This window comes from Anomalospiza imberbis, chromosome 26, assembly GCF_031753505.1.
Source record: "Anomalospiza imberbis isolate Cuckoo-Finch-1a 21T00152 chromosome 26, ASM3175350v1, whole genome shotgun sequence".
NCBI classification, from domain to species: Eukaryota; Metazoa; Chordata; class Aves; order Passeriformes; family Viduidae; genus Anomalospiza; species Anomalospiza imberbis.
Window position 1 is genome coordinate 4,072,340 of NC_089706.1, and position 20,591 is coordinate 4,092,930.

The 20,591-nt window shown below is 51.6% G+C and overlaps 1 protein-coding gene and 1 long non-coding RNA gene across 2 annotated transcripts in view; both read right to left on the reverse strand.

The window, feature by feature from the left end:
- SYT6 (synaptotagmin 6) overlaps positions 1–9,628 on the reverse strand; it is a 35,081-nt gene extending 25,453 nt beyond the window's left edge. Inside the window, exon 1 of the mRNA XM_068173589.1 lies at positions 9,293–9,628. Within this exon, the coding sequence (XP_068029690.1) occupies positions 9,293–9,446 (154 nt within the window). The 5' untranslated portion in view covers positions 9,447–9,628. The remainder of the gene's footprint in view (positions 1–9,292) is intronic.
- A 1,190-nt stretch (positions 9,629–10,818) lies between these two features.
- Positions 10,819–19,783, reverse strand: LOC137462731 (uncharacterized). The gene is made up of 3 exons (XR_010993763.1): positions 19,718–19,783; positions 15,922–16,184; positions 10,819–13,106 (listed from the first exon to the last, which is right to left on the reverse strand). It is a non-coding gene; the product is annotated as an uncharacterized lncRNA (long non-coding RNA).
- Positions 19,784–20,591: the final 808 nt, after the last annotated feature.

Here is a 20,591-nt window from a genome sequence, read left to right on the forward strand (position 1 = left end):
GCCAGCCCTAATAACCTTTGCCCTATGGTCCTTGTGTCCCATTGTCCTTTATTAAACGTTTCACATGTTCACAGCAGAGTGAACGTGTTTGTCACGTGTGTTTTGGCCCGGAGGAGGCAGCACAGAGATGTGGGTGATGCCAGTGCTGTCCCCGTCCCCTCTGCACCCCATGCCTGGGTGGGGACTGTCACACCTCATGGGCTGATTAAACGAGCGCCTTAAACAGAGAAAAGACACTGTCAAAGCCTTTGCCACCTGGTGCTCTTCAGTTCATGGTTTGGTCCTTCCTTCACCTGAACAGGCAGCAAATGCTCTCAGACATGGGAGTGGGAGCTGCTCCAGACCCCAGGGGAGTTTAAAAACCAGAGGGAAATCTGAACAGAGTAATTCAGAGGGACATATTAAAGGTGATTTTCAAGTGCAGAGTCAACTGTGAGGCACTTCCTGTCCCTATGTGAATATATAACAAAAAAAAAGGAAAAATAAATCACACTTACAAATCACAGAATCACTAAGGTTGGAAAATGCCTCTAAGATCATCGAGTCCAACCAAATGGAAGTGCAGAGTACACCAAAGAAAGGGATGTGAGGTAAGATGAGAGTTTGGTGGCCTGGAGCTTGTGCTTTTCCCACTGAAACAGAATGGAGAAAGAGTTAATTGCCCAAAAAGAAGGCAAAAATCCTGAAGAGCTGTCGAGCACGGCGTGGCTCTCTGGGCAGGAGGAGCCTCCAGCGCAGCAGCCAGAACAGAGCTCTGAAACCCCAGAGATGCTGCATTTCTGTAGGGCTGCAACTCCAAATCTGAGTATCCAACGTCCCAGATTCCCTCCTGGGCTTTGACTCAGCCCATGGACAGCCCTCAGCCCACCCTCAGCTTCGTCTCCCCAAGTGGACCTGGAGACAAAACTCACCTCTCCCACCACCAGCCACAAACCCCACTGGTGACTGTGGGCTTCACACGAGAGACACCAGGGACAAGAACAAGCCCCAGTGAAGTGGCTGGGCTGGAGGAGACCCATCACAGGCTCCTGAAGACAAAAATGTCGGTTTTCAGCCATTATTGACCGATTTGGGTTTTCCCTCCAGGCTGCAGATTTGTCACTGAAACTTCTGCTGGCATGTGCAACCCAAAGGGGAACTTTGTGCTGTCAGAAACGCAGCATTTCTGTTATCAAAAGTGACAAAAAAGAGAAAAAAAACTTTTCCAAGCCGAAGGAAACATTCCCTGGTGATTTATGTCACTTTGTGACTTAATCAGCTGCTCTCTAGAGCATTATAAATGTGATAGGAAGAGTTGTCATTGCTTTCTGCCTAACTGATGACAAGCTAATGAACTATTATAAGCCACAGTGAATGCAATTATGGCACAAGGCTGTGTGCTAATCCCATGACATTTTATCACAATATGCTGTAGCAACATCTGTAAACAACCTGGTGGTGCTGAACACACACAGTGACCAGGGCTGGGGTTAAATCCCTGCTGAGCTTCCTCATCCCCCGGGCTGTGACCCTGCACAGGCTGAGCCCTGTGTGCCAGGGGAGCCTGGATGAGGCTGCTCAGCATGGGGGAAGCCTCTGATCCAGAGCTGGAGCTGAGCAGAGCCAGGCAGAGAGGAAACCTTGGAAATCCAGACACTTTTGGGATGCAGAAATCCAACTGCGTTTCCGGATGCAAAACGGAACAAGTAAAAGCTTTTCACTCTCTCTCCGTCTCCCTTGAGCAACCAAAAAACCCTGGAACTTGAAATTTCCTTTTAAAAACTTGATGAAAGCTGTGTCTGCTGTGAGACACCAGCAAGGCTCAGCAGTGCCTCTGTGCCCAGACTCTCCCCCTGGAGCTGCCACCTCGCTGCCCCTCACTTCCTACAGTGGGATCCAATTTTGGGGAAAGGCTTCCCCATGTCTCCCTCTCAGACCCCATTTTGGCTCAAAATCCCACTAAAACCTGGCTGCCTTGAAAAGATCTCAAGGTAAAGCTTGGCAGGGAGCAGAACTGGGGTCTCTCCATCCCAGTGCTGCAAGTCTGGGACCTGGGATCCAGGCTCCACAAGAGGACACAGTCTGGGGACCCAAAAAACCTCAGCCAGAGTGGGCAGAAGACCACAAGCTGAGACAAGGCAGCTTGAAAAGCTTCTTAGAGGCTTTCCTGAGTGCCCCCTGCCCAGGGCAAGGAGCCCCTCCAGCACCAGGGGCTCCTTGAGCTCCTGAGACATTCTGGATGCATTTATTGCCTGGACCTGTCCCATGGGACACCCAAAACAGGAGGTTCAGGATTCTTCCAGAACTGCCCTGGCTCCAGGTGCTGCAAAGTCCGAGTGATGCCCAGCCTGGTGCCCTGGAGCTGCCAACTGGAGCCACCTAGACCCAAAACAGCCACACAAACCCACACCAGTCCCTCTTCCTCTGTGCCTCTCAAGCAGCACAGAATGGGCAGAGAAGCACTGGCAAACCCAGAACTGGGTTCAGATGGAGCAGCCAGGAAGGACTCGCCTGCCTGGAACCCCCGGCTGGTACAGGGACCCTGCACTGAAATGCAGAGGTTTGGAACAGAACATTTCTTTGTTCAAGCTGCCCTGAGCGAGGAGAGAACTTCCTCCCCATGGCTCTGCTCCTGCCATCAGCAGCTGCTGCTGCTGCTTCCATTAGCTTGGAGCAAAGTCAGGGATCTTGAACCCCTCCAATGTGCTGCAGTGTGCAGGCTGGGCTGCCTGATCCTACACATTGATTAAATGGATTCTGAGATGCCCTTTTCCAACAGCTCCGACCACTCCATACCCTGCAGCTCACAATTCTTTCAGCATGAGCATTTTGACCAGAGCCCAGATTCAGAGCTGGGATCAAACATCTCCGGAGTAAATGCTCACCAGCATCCAGGAGATGAAGTGCTGCATCTGGAGAGAGAAACTGAGGAGGTGGCACCTCACGCTGTGCCACACAACTGTATTCATTTCTTTGCAGCAGCTACAAACGCACAGCAAATCAGATTATTACAACACCAGGGGCTAGAATTCCTGGGCAATTATTATTCCAAACGGTCCAGGGCCGTGAGCCTCAAGGATGGTTTGGAGAGGGCTGGTGTGAAGGGAGCTCCTGGCGTGTTGCCTTCAAGCTTCGCTGCACAGTTTGCTGTGATGTTGTCAAACATGAACCTGCTACAGCACAACAAACTGAACTGAAGAGAGGGACACCCTCAGTCAGCAGCTGCGGCTCCGCCGCGCGCAGGGCTCCCCGCAGGAGAACTTTCTTGTTTCCCTCAGGCAGGGAAAATGTACATTTAATAGACAATCACTCCAAAAATCTCCTCCCTGACCCTCCAGGATGCCATTTTGCCAGGTACAAATATAATTAAAGACAATACATGGCAGAGGGACTTAATTGCATCTCTCCCCAACAACTGCCAGGGTGATTGCTCTGCCAAGGAGTCTGCTGGATGGAAACACTCACAGACAAGATCCCTGATTTTCCAACATGCAGATGGGAAGGGGGAAATATAGATTGTGGTCTTTGAAACAGAAATAGCAAATATTACAGGCAGAAAAATCTGCCTAACCAAGATGAGATGGAAACCTGGGGTCCTGAGAAAGAATACTCGATTGTACCTGGAAATATGAGCAGTGAGAAGAAACAGTTATGAAAAACAAGGGGACCCGAGGCTATAGTTAAATAAAACAATTGGATCAGACACAATTCCCCGATCTGGGTCTGGTTTATCCCTGCACAATGAACACACACATGGGAGAGGATCCGGCTGCCAGGAGCACACCGTGAGTGCAGCAACTCCAGCACAGCCAGGATGCCAAGCAACAAACACCTGCAAACCCAGAAACACCGAGCACCTTCCCGGAGTCATCCCACGAAACCGCGGGGAAGATCGGGCTGTGCCCTGGTTTGAACCGGCTCAGAGCACACGCCGGGAGAATTCTGAGAGCAGGGGAAAATGTTTCAACAGCAAAGGCGCTTGGCTGAAATTATTTTCCTTTAAATTATGAAGATGTGCTTCATATTATGAAAAGAAAAGGCAAAGAATGATTAAAGTAACTTGAGAAATGTGGACTTACCAGAGCGGTGGCAGCTCCTCAGCGCGGTCCCTGCTCGCGCATCAATTGGCGGCGGCAGCAATCCCGCTGCTGTTTCTATGGAGTTGGGGATGCTGAGCCCTGACTATGCATGAGGCTGCTGCAGCTGCATCGGAGCAGGCTCCGGGTCCGCACGCATCCACAAACACCAGCAGCCTCCCTGCTCTGCCTCGGGAATGAGGAGCAGCAGCAATTAGGCGGCTGCAAAGCTGCGCCTATGCAGAGAGGTACTCACAGGGCTCCTGAGCACGCACACTCCGCTCAGCTCCAGAGGGGCATTTTATTTACCAGGACCATCACAGAGCATAGCCAGAGGCGGCTGGAGAGCCACGGATCCGCACACAATACACGAGCAGAGACACATGTCTGGAGACAGGCGATTTAATCTGGTTTTTCCTCGATTTACTCAGCTGGTTTCAACCCTATTTCAACACAGTTTTACAAACCTTCCTCTGGCAGCAAGGTCTGAACCTGATACCTCCAGGATCCCAGCCTGGTTTAGTTGGGCTAAAGAGCAAATCTGCTGCACGTAGCTCTGGCTGGCTCTTTCCTGGGAGGAAAGGCAAGGTCCATTTTGCAAGTGCATTACTCTGATAAAAAGGATATTTGCCCCAAGGAGCTGCTCCTCACATGCTGGGCCTCTGGAAACTCAAGCTGCAGTGATTAATATTAGCTTTGCCTGGATGGCTTGGAGCATGTTTACTGTTATATTGACTTAAAATACCCTTGAATGGCGATTCAGAAAAGTGTTATTATGCCTGGTGAGTAAATTCAAGACATGCCCATATTTCACAGGTAGTGGCTGAAGGCATCCCATAACCATGAATGAGGGTGCCATCAGTTCTCCCATTAGTCAAGCTAATCTATCAGGAGATAGGTGGGTTTTTTTTTCCCAGAAAATACTCCAGAACCAATTTCTCAATAAAAAAATGATCTTTTCTACACCAACATTCCTGTGATGAAAAATTGCCCAGGAATTCTCCCCTTCTTTTCTGCCTGCAGCAAGAACACTTCTGTGCTTGGTTTAACATTTTAATGGTCTTTGCCAAGTGCCAGGAGGGTGTTCAGCACTGTACAAGCTGTACTGCCTGCACCAGGACCTTCAAAAAGAGCAGTTCACACAAGGGGCAAAGCAGTAAATGTGCTCTGAATTATTGGGGGTTGGAACACAGGCGAGCTGACACCGTGTGCCAGGGAGCACGGATTATCAGGAGGTCTCCCTGATTCTGTGCCTTCCCCAGCTGTCCTGTTCCCTCCTCTCACTCCAGCACTCTCCTCCTGCAGCAGGAAAGCACAGGAGCATTTTGCTGGGGTGGATCAGTATGTGAGGGAGGGTTTGAGGAGGGGTCTCAGCATGCTGAGATGAGCAGGGTCTGCTGGGGACAGCCTGCAGCTCCTCTGCACATCACCCTCTGCCTCCTGCCCTGGTTCCACTGGGCAGCAAAGCTTTGTACAAACGGATCACTCAGGCAAAAAACAAAAAAAAAAAAACAAAAAAACCCCAAAAAAAACCCTCAGGTTGTTTAAAGAAAGCCTCAGCACAAAAGTGCTGAAGGTAGAAATCAAACCCAGAGGTTTTCTCCTGGATGTGTTTTGATCCCAGGATAAATTCCTTCCTGTACCCAGGCACTGTCCTTTAAATCAACATCACCAGATGCTGGTTCCAATCACAGAATCATGGAATCCCAGACTGGTTTGGGTGGGAAGGAGCTTGAAGATCATCCGGTGCCACCCCTGCCATGGCAGGGACACCTTCCACTGTCCCAGGCTGCTCCCAGCCCCAGTGTCCAACCTGGTCTTGGACACTTCCAGGGATCCAGGGACAGCCCCAGCTGCTCTGGGCACCCTGTGCCAGGGCCTGCCCACCCTGCCAGGGAACAATTCTTCCCAATATCCCATCAAAACCTACTCTCTTTAGTAACTCTCATCAGCCCTGCAGGATCATTTCAGAACCAGTCAAGCTTCCCCTGTCCCCCACAGGATCTCCTGGGCCGGGCTGGCAGCCTCGGTCCTCAGCCAGGCTCTGTGAACCTCAGGGAGCAGGACCCAGCTCGGGGGGGCTCGGAGCAGGCTGTGGGGAAGCACAGAACATCCCGAGCTGGGAGGGACCCAGCAGGACCACTGAAAGCCAGTTCCTGGGCCTGCACAGCAGCCTGTGTCCCAAAGACCCCGGAGCCTGCCGCAGCTCCACTCCCACGGGCACGGGGGACGGGCAGAGGGGACACATGGCTGTCCCCACGGTCCTGTGGGGTCCTGCCTCCCCTGCTCCACAGCCAAGGACGTTGTCCTTCAGCTCAGCTGCGCCTCAAACCCTCTCAGCTACACCCAAGAGCTCTCGCTGCGCCTCCAGGGCACCGAAGGGATGAGTCCTTGCTCTTAAGGGCCATCACCTGTGGTCAGTGCTGTCCCCAGAGCCCGGGTGACACTGCCAGCATCCCTGCCCGGCAGCTGAGGCAGGGAAGAGAGCGATCAGATGGAGGCAGCTCCGGGGGAGGACTGGCGACAGGCACAACAAAAGGATGCTGCAGGATGGCTCCATCTCGGGCCAGCCAGGAGATCAGTTCTGTTCCTGGCACCGCCACGGGCACCACTGCAGGGAGAGCTCCCCCTCACAGCCCCCCTGACAGCGGCGCCAAAACCTGCCCCAGCCAAACCCCTCATTTTTCTGACAGGTTTGGCTGCGGGCGAGGCAGCAGCCTGCAGTCCTCCTCTGTTGGGTGTGCACAGAGAAATGCTGCAGCTCGGCTGCTCTTCTTGGCTGTGAGGAGGAGATTCAGCTGTTACATAACCAGGGAGTAGAGGTGCATCCACTCCATCCACAGCAGCCCTTTCAGCCACTCAGTCCAGAATGCTTGAAAAAAAATTAAATCACCGCACAAAAACTTACTCTTACATAAACTACATAGTAGCATTGTTATATTCACAGGTTTTTTCCACTCTTGGATGCAGTTCAGGAAGGCTGATGATACCTGGCTCCTCACGTTCCCTGAGGATACTGCTCCCCATCCACGCATGAAACAGCAGAAAGGACCCAGCTGCCCCTGTGCTGAGCTGTGCAGGAGCAGCTTTGGCAGTGCTTCCTCCAACCTGAACTCCAGCAGGACACTCCACAAGCCAAGCTGATCCAGCCAGTAGTTAATAGATTTATCCAGGAGGCAACAAACTGCCCGAGAAGCCGGAGACTCCACATGATGATGACAAATAAGGCCAGTTTGACTCCAGCAAATTTGGCGTTTGGCTGCTGGGGCTGTGCTGCCCACACGGGGACACTCCAGCAGGAGCCAGGGCTCCTCTGCCCTGCTCCTGACACAGCACCTGCCTGGTGCCATCTGCTCACCTCCACACAGCCCCACCTTCCCCCTGCCTGCTCGTGAGGATGGATCTGAACACAGGAGCACAGCCAGCCCAGAGCAAATCTGCTCCATGTGAGACCTCAGGATAAAATGGACAAAGCATCAATGCAGATAATTAGATCAACATCCAGACACTGCTGGGGAAGGCATCTTACCTCTGTGACTGTGTTAGCAAACACTTGATGCAAACAGATTTTTTCCCCTTGCTGGAGCAGCTTTACAGCCAGGAACTGAGAAATATTGGTACATGTCAGGCCCAAACTGTGTCCTCAGTGCTGTCTAGACATAAAAATGGGCCCAGTCATGCAGAGCAGAGACAACAGCCCAGCACAGCTCGCCCGGGGCGCTGGGGCTGACCACAGCTCAGAGCACACAGACATTCCCCGTGCTAAAGGCAGATGATGATGATGATGATGATGATGATGATGATGATGATGTGATCCCGACATGAACACGAGGTCCTGGACGGGCTGCACAAACAAATGCAGATCTGTCATATCGAGGTGGACAGAACAAGAGCAGTGCGGCGTATTTCTGCTGCAGAGTCAGGAAAATGTTCATTTTGGTGCAAGGTAAAGAATTCCAAATTGATGCAATAAGTTTGCAAGCTGTTGCAAGCAGCTTGTTGTAGCTGCACGGGATGTGATGTGTAAGGACACAACCAGCCATGGTAAGAGGCCTCCAGAACAAGCAGGTATAAAACAAACTCATTTTAAAAAGAGAATTAAGTTACAGGCAAAGTGGGATGTGGAAGGAGGGTGTTTGCCTGGAGCTATCAGCAAAGCTGTGCTGGAAGCACCACTGCAAACCAAGGGCTGGCAGAATCCTGGTGCCCTGTGCCCTGGGGGTGCCAGCTGCATCCCAGCACGACATCCTGGCAGAGAGGGGCAGGAGAGGGGGAGGGGAGGGAAGGTGACACAGAAAGCCTTGGACAGGGACTGATGGGCAGCTGAGCTGCACAGGGGCTCTGCACAGTGTGCTCAGCAGAGGAGGAGAGTTTGTGAAAACTCATGGTGTAAAAAACACTGTGAAATCCACCGGATTTACAGATCCTTGCCTTAGAAGAAAACTTGGGAAGCTTGGAAGAAGCCCTCTATGAAACTGTTGGAATACACAAACAAACAACTTTGAGCAGGTTACCAATAATTCTAAAAGCTATGAGATTTGGGGTTTTGCTCCTCAGCACATGAGCCTGGCTTCCAACCGCCCCTGCCAATGTCATCTGAAGTGACAGCAGGAGATCTCTGGAGTGAGCAGCTGTGAGAACAGGCGTAGGGAAAATTCCCCACTTTGCAACACAGAGCTGCCCCTTTGCTCCTGGAGCACAATTCCTGCTCCTGACTCATCCCTGACACACCAGAGTCCCTCCCTGGCTCTACAGCCTGACCAGGAACAACTCGGGCAATTCTTAGGGAAGGCAGAACACACACATGAAAGTACACCACGGTCCCTTACTGATGAACAGAAATCCATGCAATCCATGTGATTCCCTCCATTTCTCAAACACCAATCAGTTCCTACCGTCCCAGTGGCTTAAGTAGGCTCTTTACTGCTTTTTGCTGGTTTGGTTTTGTTTCATACAGGACAGGAGTCTGTGTTTTTGGAAAAGGAACTTTCACAGGAACTTTATCTCAGGAACTTTATCCCAGCTGTCCCCCTGTGCAGCCATCAACAGGTGAGGCAGGACTTGACCCAAAACTTCACCGTGGAACATGTGGAAAGGGAAGGAACCCTCCCAGAGGGGTGCCAGGACCAACCCCTGGGTCTAACACGGGACTCCCAAAATTTTCCTCCCCTGTAGGGCATGGATGTCCCTCCTGCCTTCCACGAGCACCCTCCAGCAGATGGGAGCAGGGGCCGTACCTGGCTCGGAGATAATCAGGCTCTGGTCAGAAGGCAGCAGGAGGAACTCCCTGCAGGTGTCCAGGTCCAAGCTGGGCAGGCTTTTCTTCTGGCACAGCTCGGTGAGGATGCTGATGGCCCTGCGACAGCGGCCATCCTCCCTGGGACCGCTCATCGCCCCCTCCGCATCCTCCGCTCCCTCTGCTCTCTAGGAAACCCTCACTAGGAGGAGAGGGTGGGCTCGGGGCTCATCACAGGAGCAGCTTCACTGCAGCTCCATCCTCGGCCGTGGCAGCACCTGCTGGGACACGCGGAGCTGCCCCAGGGCCGCCGCTCGGAGCCGGAGCCGCAGCCCCCGGCGCTCCCGGTGCCTCATCGCCTCTGAGATCACAGCTCTGTTTACTGCCAAGGCTGCTCCAGACAAAGAACCTCCTACCAAACTCAGTTTCGTGCCCTCCACACGAGACGCATTAAAGCTGCAGCCCAGATCATTCCTTTTAACCCTTTCGCTGCTGCCCTCTCGCCCGGTGCGGAGTTTGGCGTCCCAACGCTGGATTTTGCAAATGAATATGGGCGGTGAAACCTCCTGGGTGAGGACAGCACATCAGCAGAGAGGAAGAACCAGAGTGCTCCCACAAACACTGCACAAACTACTCACAACTGCCAAAGGCACAGAAGAAAAGCTGCAGGTTTTATTGATTTGTTTGTGCTGTCCTGACACACCAGGCTGCAGGTGGCAATAGAGATTGAGAATGCCATTCTAGTTCATAATTAGATTTTTTTTTTCCCTTTTTACTTTCTGCAATATTTTTTTATTCCTGTTGCAATTTAGCAGGCAGGTCATGCCACGCGACAGAGCATGTATTTGACAGGCAATTGTGGAGCAGGCAATTAAAATTATGTACAGCAGGATGACTTCTTGCAGCTTGTACAAACCTAATGAGCATTGTGGGGAGCCAGGGCTGAGGCTGCACGGGTCCCTCAGTCCCACAGCACAGCAGGGCATGCTCAGATGGTGTTTGTGTTTTTGTTATTGACCTGCTGGAGCACTGGGAGCTGTCACAGCAGAGTATCCCAGGGGTGGCACCAGCAGCCAGGACAGCACAGGCTGCCCTGGGCACACAACCTGCTCCACAGCCCATTCCCGGGCTGGACAATTCCTCCAGCTCTGGGGCTGGTGTGACACAAAGGGTCTGGGTGGCACTTGAGGAGCACAAAGGCGTTGCCCAGCATCCCTGGAAAGCTGCACCAGGGCCCTTGTGGCCACCCTGGTCCCTCCTTGGCCAGACCAAGGTTTTTTGGACACATCACCCTGCTGTCCCCACGTGGCACCTGTGTGTGGCAGAGCCACTTACCCGCCAAGCTCTGCTCCTCCCAAAAACTTCTGTTGCCAGGACAACGTGAGTGAAACCTTTTATTAACCCAGTAACTGGTCACAAAGAGAGACTTTTAATTAGACACTGGCCTGGCCAGTGCTCCATAAGCTGCTGCTGCAAACAGCTGAGGCAGAACTGCACACTGAGAACTCTTCTGAAGGTGTTTGTCACCTGTCACCTGCAGCCAGCACCAGCAGCTCCAAAGGTCTGTGTTTACTGGGGAGAGATTCAGACACTGGGAGCTAAACCAGTAACTTCCCAGAGATGAAGCCCAGGTAGTGTTTGCTTTACATTTAGATGACAAACGCCATAAAGACTCTCACACGTTTATTTTTTAAGAAATTTGAGGCTCAAATGATGCCTCAAACCTGAGGTTTGGGTCCATACAACATCTACTTGTCTGGGGAGGGAACAGCTCCTCTTCTCTGCTCCTCCTTTCGCTGCCTGCCCTGGGGCATTTGTGTCCCAGAATCCCAAAACCAAAGGATTTGTACCCAAGGGGATGCAATGAGCCCCAGGCATCACGTCATGTCTCCAGCACAGCAACAATTTCTGCCTGAGCCACCAAAACTGGCACCACGAAAGGAGTTCTGGAATATATCAGTCAAGTCTTGCATTTGAAATTTGAATTTATCTTAAAGAGATTTCAACAGACAAAAAAACATCGCAGCTAAACTCTTTGAAAAAGGTTAATGCCCAATTGAGAGCTTGTAACACAGAAATCAATAATAAAATTCAATTATTTTGGGGGAAAAAAGGGTAATTTTATTACAAGGGTAATACCAAGAACTTTTAAATTTAAAGTCACCTTAGGTCAAATATTCACCTTGATTTACATATCAGAGGATTCCAGGCTCGCTGGATACCAATAACAGAAAATCCTGCATCCATACTCTCAACAAATATTCCTTCAGAACAAAAGCCAGACTTTTTTTACACCTCGTACCTTTGAATTTATGTCACACACACTCTTTATTGTCCAGCACAGAAGGCTGGGAAAGAGCCAGGTGGCAGCTGAAAATCCAAACGCTGCTTTTCCCAAGGAGGAGCTCTGGTTCCCAAATCTCCTCTCCCACACCCAGCAGCTGGGGCGCAGATTTTCCCTCTCATGTCCTACTGAGAAGCTCCCACTTTGCCCCACGGAGCAGCCCTGGAGAAGTCAGATCCCACCCCCAGAGCCTGCAGCTCCGTCCACCCCTCAGGGCAGCTCCTGGGCTGGCCAGAAATTCCTTTTTCCAGCTGCCTCACACTGAGCTGGCACTTGGAGACCAAACTGCTCCCCAGGCTGTGTTTCCACCTCCCAGCGTGAGAAGGAGAGACAATTCCCCAAATCCCAGGGAGCTGGCAGAGCTGATGGGCTCCGCAGGGGCTCAGTGGTGTCTCATCCACATCCCCCTGGCATTTTGGGTTTCCTGTGTCTGGCAGAGCTTTTCCCTGCAGCTGCCTGCCCTCTCCCTACAGGGCAGCATTTATGTCCCCGCTGCTCCTGTCCAGTGGCCTGGTGTCACACTTGGAGAGGCAGAGCCAAGAGTTAAACACAGCAGCAGCTGCCCCAGGAGGGCTGGCAGTGGAGTAAACTTCGGGGAAAGTGGCTCAACAGACTCAACCAAGAAATGAGTTACAGGCAATGCAGCAGCTCTTGAATTACCTCTGAAAAAAACCCTGAGGACAGGAGCACAAAATGAATGAAAACTGCAAGGAAAGAAGGAAAACTGCAGCTTGTGGCAGCTCGAGGCTGCTCAGTGAGCAAGGCAGGGAGTGGGAAAATTCCTAAAATCCGAGAGCCACAAAAGAGCATCATTTCCCCTGCTGAAAAGCAGAAGCCAAGCACCAGAGACAGCATTGCACAAACATTTGAGGAACTGGGAGGTTTCATAGCGCGCTGCAATTGGATTAATGAAGGCAGTGTGCTCCAGACATATCCATTGGAAGGGATTTCTTTTGGGGCTGGAGAACCTGGGCTAGGGGAGGTGTCCCTGCCCATGGCAGGGCTGGAAGGGGATGAGCTCCAAGATCCCTTCCAACCCAAACCATTCCATGATTCCACGAATGTGCCACTAAGCTGGAATCACAGATATATTTTTCCAGCTGAGACAGAACACGCTGTTCATTTAATCCACATTAGGATCTATTCGAAGCTGATATTTTTATTTCTTAATAATAACCAAGTCTGGAGAGGGAGCAGCAGCATTTATTTGCGCCAGCTCTATCTAATAGCATGGCATTGTTTACTTTCCCAGTTAATATAATAATTGGAAACAGCTCACAAAGCTTCCAGAGCTTCTTGCCAGGAAAAATGACGCGGATCTGGATCCTTTGGCAACGGCGCCGAGTCATCTGTGGATAAACAAAACTCTTGGGCATTGCTGTGCCTTCACACACTTCTCCAGGGTGGTGTAGCTGTGTGAACAGAGAGAAAGCCAAAATCTTCACCTCATTCCTGCCTGCACAGAGCAGGGCTGTGTCCCTCACCTGCACGGAGGAGGAGAGCACTTATCCTATGGAGATGGCGAGGTAGATTTAGTTGAAGTCCAACACAATTAGTTTAAAAAGCAATTACTTTGTGCTAAGTATCAAATCTGCTGCTCAGAGCAACAGCAGAAATATAAAGGAGATGCTGGTTCCCTCCTTGTGTGTTCTGAGTTGCTCCTGGCTGTTCATTCCATGGAAATGTGGGGTTTGGGAGGAGTTATTTTATTATAGATACTCTGCTCCTTGAATATCCAGGAAGGAAGGGAGAAAGGGAGGAAAAGGGGAAGGGAAAAAGGGAGGGGGGAGGAAAAAGGGAGAGAAAGAGGAAGGGGAAAAGGGAGGAAGGGAAGGGAAGGGAAGGGAAGGGAAGGGAAGGGAAGGGAAGGGAAGGGAAGGGAAGGGAAGGGAAGGGAAGGGAAGGGAAGGGAAGGGAAGGGAAGGGAAGGGAAGGGAAGGGAAGGGAAGGGAAGGGAAGGGAAGGGAAGGGAAGGGAAGGGAAGGGAAGGGAAGGGAAGGGAAGGGAAGGGAAGGGAAGGGAAGGGAAGGGAAGGGAAGGGAAGGGAAGGGAAGGGAAGGGAAGGGAAGGGAAGGGAAGGGAAGGGAAGGGAAGGGAAGTTAATTTGTCGCCTAAAATGAAAATCCCTGGGCTGCACCACGAGCACACTCTGAGATGAGGAGTTTAAAGATAAATAACACATTTCCCTCCTGGGCACAGCCTGGGAGGAAACTGCTCAGCCCAAAGGCCACAGTGGCAGGGGGTGGCAGTCCCTGCTGCCAGCTCCTGTCCTGCAGTGCCAGCAAGGCATTCTGTGCAGGGCTGGCTTAGTTGGATTCAGGGCAAGGAAATGTGGCTCTGTGTCCTGAAAAGCTCTGATTCCAAGAGGCATCTTGGAATATGCTGTGTTGCACACAAAGCTGGAGCCAGGGCCAGGAGGATTTGGAGCTGTGTGCATCCAGGCAGGAAGAGTTCCAGAGGCAGGACTACCACCAAAAGCTCTTTCCTGGTGGTGAGACTTCTGAAATACATTTTATTGACCTGGAATCGGAATCTTTGCATATCCTCAAGGTTAAGAGTCAGAGCCTGACTTGGCAGGGCTGGAAACTCTAAAAAGCCATTTCTGCTCCAGCAGCATCAGATGGCTGATGGTATCAGCTGAGCTGTGCTCAAAGCCATTGTCCAGAGAGCTCAGGGAGCTCTGACCTTCCACAGCAGCCTTTAACACCAGCCACAGCCTCAATAAAATGAATGAAGTGAGAGCCTGGCCTGGCTGAGTTACCAGGGACCCAGGGAAGGGCTGGAGCTGTGCCAGGGCAGGTTTAGGTTGGATTTTGGGAAAGGTTCTTCCCCCAGAGGGTGCTGGGCACTGCCCAGGCTCCCCAGGGAATGGGCATGGCCCCGAGGCTGCCAGAGCTCCGGGAGCATTTGGACAGTGCTGCCAGGGGTGCCCAGGGTGGGATTTTGGGGTGTCTGTGCAGGGACAGGAGCTGCACTGGGTGGTCCTGGTGGATCCTTCCAGCTCAGGGTGCTCCATGGTTCCATGACTTGGCAGCCTGGTGCCACCCAAGGCTGTCAGCCTCTGTCAGCCTGGCAAGCTGGGCTGATTTAGGACATAAATTTCAGGAAGACTAGGGCAGCAAATCCCCGGAATGAGCGTTAGGCTGGGATTAGACCCATTTCAGTTCCTCTCCCTGAGTCAAACAGTTAATCCTGCCTCCCCCAGGTCACAGTGGCTGTTGTTGGTCCAGGGCTGTCAGAAAGCTCAAGCTGGCCTTTGCCTAAATGTTAATGATCAATATTAACACATCCTTTCTCTGAGAGCAGATGAAAAACTGCTGCTTTTAGGGTCTCATTTCAGCCTTCTGTGACATGGACACCTCTATCAGTGTCACTGCATAATTTATTCTTAAAAGACTGCACTTTCTTTGAAGGCCAATAAAGTGCTGGTGTCAGAACCCAGAAGAGAGATTAAAATTTGTCCTTGGTTATAAAGTGCTAAAGATTCCTGGGAAGCCTTTGCTCTCACATCCTGCTCAGCCACTGCAGCTCAGGGAAGCAGGAGGAGCCCTTTGCCATTTAATCCCAGCAGGCTCCAGGTGCCATTCTGGGTTTCCAGAGCAGGACAAGGCTTTGGCCATTGATCCCCAGCTCCAGCAGCCATGAAATGAGGGATCTTTAGGCATATGGCTTTATCTCAGCACCATTTCCATCAGGAAAGAAGAGATTGTTGGATAAAAGGCCCTGGATAAATTCCATGTGTGTGCACAGTCAGAGATTGAACACATCCATCTGCAGCCACCTTCCAGTAACACCTGGCAGGGAGGGCAGGAGGTCCCGAGCCCCACATTCCTTGGAATTAACCCAGGCTTTAAGCCATGAGTGTTTTCATGGAAACCAAAAAGCAAAGCAGGACATCCTTAATCTCAGCCCTCTGGAAGAACCACTCTAAGTTGCTGTCTGTAATGGGAAATAAGGAGTTATAAACTGGCTTTTTTTCCCCCCCTTGTGCTAACAAAGTATTTGCTGTATTCTGGTTATTTTTATCTCTCCCAGTGGAAATACAAGTAATAAAAATAGCAGTATTTTATAACTGGGAAAACAAAACCAATGGTGCACGATTGTGCCTGGGAGAGAAAACGCTATAATGTTTTTATTTCAGGAGAATATTAACATGTGAAAAGAAACCTGAGAGCTCTTTGATTAACCTGCTCCAGCAGCCTCCAGAGAGGAGCGTGGATGTGCAGGAGCTGCTTTTCCTGGGCTGGTGCTTCCCACCAACACCCTCAAGGAGCCAAGTCTTTGACCAAGTTCCTTATCCCTGTCTCTCCTGCTCTCCCAGGAACCTTCCAGCCCTTGGGAGTGGTGTGGGTCACAGCCACTCCCAGCTCATCCCACTCAACCATGCCAAACCTCTTTCACAAGACCCACAGCCAGCAATCCCAGTGTTTTTTTCCTGGCTAGAGATGTGTGGATGTGTGTGAAGGAGCTGTTTACACATCCAGCTCACCCTCAGAGCCTCCTCTGCAGGGAGCTCCCCTGGGAACCCAGAGCAGCATTTGCAATACTCCTATTAATAAAAAGAAAAAAGAGAAAGCCCTTGTCAATCACTTCACTACTTAATAATCTCCTTCCACAGGTGACAACAGACAGAATCCTAAATGACAGATGTGCTGGCAATCATGTCCCCAAGGACCCTGGTGGAGAAATAACCGGGTTCAGCTGAGCCATGCAGCACGTGGGCCTTTCCCAGCTTTGCTTCCTGCTGCATCTGCTTTCCCAGAGCTCCATGCCCCCACAAAAGAGGGGCCTCAGTCTGGAATAAAGCTCTCCTTGCCAGCTGCCCATGGGCAGAGAAGGAGAGCCCACAGCAATGGGATGGTTTGGGGGGGAAGGGCCCTTAAAACTCACCCAGAGCCCCCCTGCCATGGCAGGGACACCTTCCTCTGCCCCAGGCTGCTCCAAGCCCTGTCCAGCCTGGCCTTGGGCACTGCCAGAAGAAGATTTACAGGCTGCTTTTCCAAACACAAAGGTTCCAGCCTACGAGAGCTCACCTTGGAGAAAGGCTGGGATGGTGGGCAAGGGGATGGTGCAGGGGGACTCTCTGTGGGGTGTTGGCTGCTCCTGCCAGCATCAGCTGCCAGGGCTGAAAGAGTTCACTGGGAATTTTTTTTTTTGTTGTCGTTTAAGTATCTTTACGTACTGATAACACTATTTCCCAAGGCTGTAAATGACCAGAGACAAGGGCACCCTGCTGTTAGCTTTCGAGTTGTTTGCTGAGTTTATCTGCTGTCTGACAGTCACACATCCTCCCAGCACTGCCCTCAGAGCCCAGCACAGGGCAGGGCTGCAAAGGGATGGACTCTAAGGTCCTTTCAACCCAAACCCCTCTGTGACTCTGAGAACTCAGGAGCAAACAGGAAAGAACATCGTTGAGTCAAAAGGAAGAAGTAACTCATCAGGGAACTGGGGATACAGGTTTTGATTTGGATGAAGCTCTGCCATCTTACAAATATGGCCCAAATAAATCACATTTCAGCCATGATTCTGCAGCCAGAAATCCTTCCTGTGAAGCCACTTGCTGTGCCCATCACCCAGGAAAGGCAAGAAGGAGAGAGATCCTTGGAACCACAGGGCAGGACAGAGTCTCCAGACCCACCAGCATAACTGAATTACTTTCCACAGAATTTAGTTTTCAACAGCCAGCAGCAAATAAGGTGGCCTGGCACACTGATGTTCTGCTCAGCCACTAGAAGGACCCTGGGTCTGTATCTGCAGGAGAATTAGGCTGATTATAATTGGGCAGGAGATTAAACTGCTTTGACATGTCCACAGCCACCCCTGAAGCAGCAGCACCAGATCTCCTGCTGGGAAAGGGAACTGGGAAGTGGGAAGTGGAGGAGTTAACAAAGAGCAGACTGAGGTTTTTCTGGACACCTAACTGGGAAAGAGAACTCCCAGGCAGCACAGCAGAGGATTGAATGCTGACTACACACTCGGATGAATCAGGTTTTCCAGAGGGCAGGAGAGCATTGCAGGAGGCTGGTAAAACCAGGAACACGCTGCAACTTCATCAGGAGACCCAGACCACACACAGCTACCCACAGCCCCATCAGCTCTGCCAGTGAGTAATGAAGGAAGAGCAAAAATGTCTCAGTATTCCCAATTTTGGCTCTGCCTGTTCCTTGACTCATTCCAGGTGGTTATACCCTTCCTTTCTGTTCAGTGCAGGGCAGCAGGAGAAGAGCTGGACACAGGGAAAGTCCAGCCCACCCCACAGCTCGGTGTCCTGAGCTCAAGCAGGATCAACACACCCAACATCCATTGCAGGGCCTGATTTGACCCAAAAATCCAGGGCTGAGACCCCTGGCAGGCTGAGATCTCCCCTGGCCTCAGCTCTGCTCAGCACCAAGGACACACAAGGCCAAGAGGAGCAGCAGATCCTGCCTGCAGGTAGGCTCAGACCTCAGAGCAAATCTGTGCAGTGACTGCCCTGGGTACTGCTCTGCTCATGGAAAGGAGCCCAAGCCAAGACTTTGAGAGGCAGAAAGTGGCTGAGGAGCATCTCCTTCCTGGACAGGTCTCAGCAGAGCAGGGAGCACCCAGAGCTACGCTTCATGCCTGGCTCAAGTGACAAGTACAGGAGAAGATTTCAGGTGAGAAGTTCCTTGGTGGTGCTCAGCCTGAAGGAGCCTGAGGGGAGACCTCATTGCAGTTACAGCTTCCTCCTGGGGGGAAGAGGAGGAGCAGATGCTGATCTCTGCTCTCTGTGACAGGGACAGGGCCCAGGGAAGGGCTGGAGCTGTGCCAGGGGTGTTTAGGCTGGAGATCAGGAAAGGTTCTTCCCCCAGAGGGTGCTGGGCACTGCCCAGGTTCCCCAGGGAATGGGCACAGCCCCGAGGCTGCCAGAGCTCCAGGAGCATTGGGACAAAGCTCCAGGGATGCCCAGGGTGGGATTTGGGGGTGTCTGTGCAGGGCCAGGGTTGTGCAGGGTTGGACTGAATTATCCTTTTTGGGTCCCTTCTAGCTCAGGATATTCTGTGATTCTGTGACTCTGTGATTTGTGATTCTGTGATTCTGTGATTCTGTGATTCTGTGATTCTGTGATTTGTGATTCTGTGATTCTGTGATTTGTGATTCTATGATTCTGTGATTCTGTGATTCTGTGACTCTGTGATTTGTGATTCTATGATTCTGTGATTCTGTGATTCTGTGACTCTGTGATTTGTGATTCTATGATTCTGTAATTCTGTGATTCTGTGACTCTGATTCTGTGATCTGTGATTCTGTGACTGTGATTTGTGATTCTGTGATTCTGTGACTCTGTGACTCTGTGATTCTGTGACTCTGTGACTCTGTGATTTGTGATCTGTGATTCTGTGACTCTGTGATTCTGTGACTGTGATTCTGTGATTCTCTGATTCTGTGATTCTGTAATTCTGTGATTCTGTAATTCTGTGGTTTGTGATTCTACGTTTCTGTGATTCTGTGACTGACTCTGTAATTCTATGATTCTGTGGTTCTGTAATTCTGTAATTCTGGGATTCTGTGACTCTGTAATTCGGGGATTCCGTGACTCTGATTCTGCTCCTTGGCACTCCCTGGTGACATTCCCCCACCAGGTTTTCACTGTGAATGGTTCATTCACACTTGCCAGAGGTGGGGGACAGAGCTGGTGGCCTGACAGAGCTCCTGCTCGCTGGGAGCTCCAGCAGATCCCTGCGGCCACAGCGACGAGGAGGGGACACAGGGGCTGCTGCCACATCCCACCCGCAGCCCTGGTGCCCATGGAGCTGCCCAGGGCAGGAGGCAGGGAGGGGATGGATCATTCTGCTGCCAGCTGTGCCCAGCACAAACATCCCCAGCTTTCCCCATCAGCTCTGCTCACACACCCGCAGCTCTGTGAGCCTGGGACAGGGACAGAAATGGAGGAGGCTGAACCCCCAGTCTGCAGCCCCCCTCCAGCAGGGCCCTGGGAGGGGGCAGATGGAGCAGGGCAGAGGCTCCCTGGGAGTGAACCTCTCTGTGCAAAGCTCCTTCCCAGCCACTCCATGGGCCACACTGGGGCATCTCTGGGGGTGCCCTCAGCAGGTCCCTGCCCACCTGCAGAGCCCAAAGCCGAGAGTTTCTGCCCCAGAAAAGCTCCTGCTCCCTGGGAGCCCGGCGTGCAGAGCTCTGTGTTCACAGCACCATCTGCTGCCGCCATCCGGGCAGCAGATTTTAAGGAATGAGCAGTTAATTTGGGGATTCTTGGCAGGATGGTGCACCTGCCTTCACGGTTATCCAGAGCTCTCCGTGCTTCCCACCCCGTCCCTGAAGTACCAGCACCTTCCCTGAGCTCCTGAGCTGACCAAACCCCAGGCTGGCAGATGATCTGCCTCCAAATCTGTCTCCAAATGTCTGACTTAGGAAGCAGAATGCACCCTGAGCCCTGCTTGTTGCAACATATCCTTCCTCTGGAAACATTTAGTGCAAATAGAAAAGAGGAAGAATTTTCATTTGGGATTGCCTGGAGACACAAACTCCGAGAGGAAACAAGGCTCAGTTTGGAATTTTGCACCTCGTTCTGCAGTCAGCAGCAAGCCCCTGTCAGATCCAGGGCACAGACCGTGTTGCTGTGCCTGGTGGCAGCTGCAGAACTGCACCAAACACGAAAAGAAAAGAAAATTCCAAATGGGTGTGGGGGGGGGGGTCCAGGCACTTTCAGAGCCCTCTCGTTCCTGACAGGAAGGTGATCTGAAACAGATGCACACTGCAATGCAGATCCCGTTGTCCACAGCACAGCCCAAAGGTCTACCCCAGCCCCATGTTCCCACCGTGGTGGAAATCTTCAAAAGATGTCATTTCCAAACACTTCAGAGCAATTCTTCCACCACAAAAAGCTTTTGGTTTTGTCTCTGATATACAAGACAAAAAAAAAAAAAAAAAAAAAAAAGTAAAGATACTTTCAGCCAGGCAGCTGCTGGACAGGTTTAGT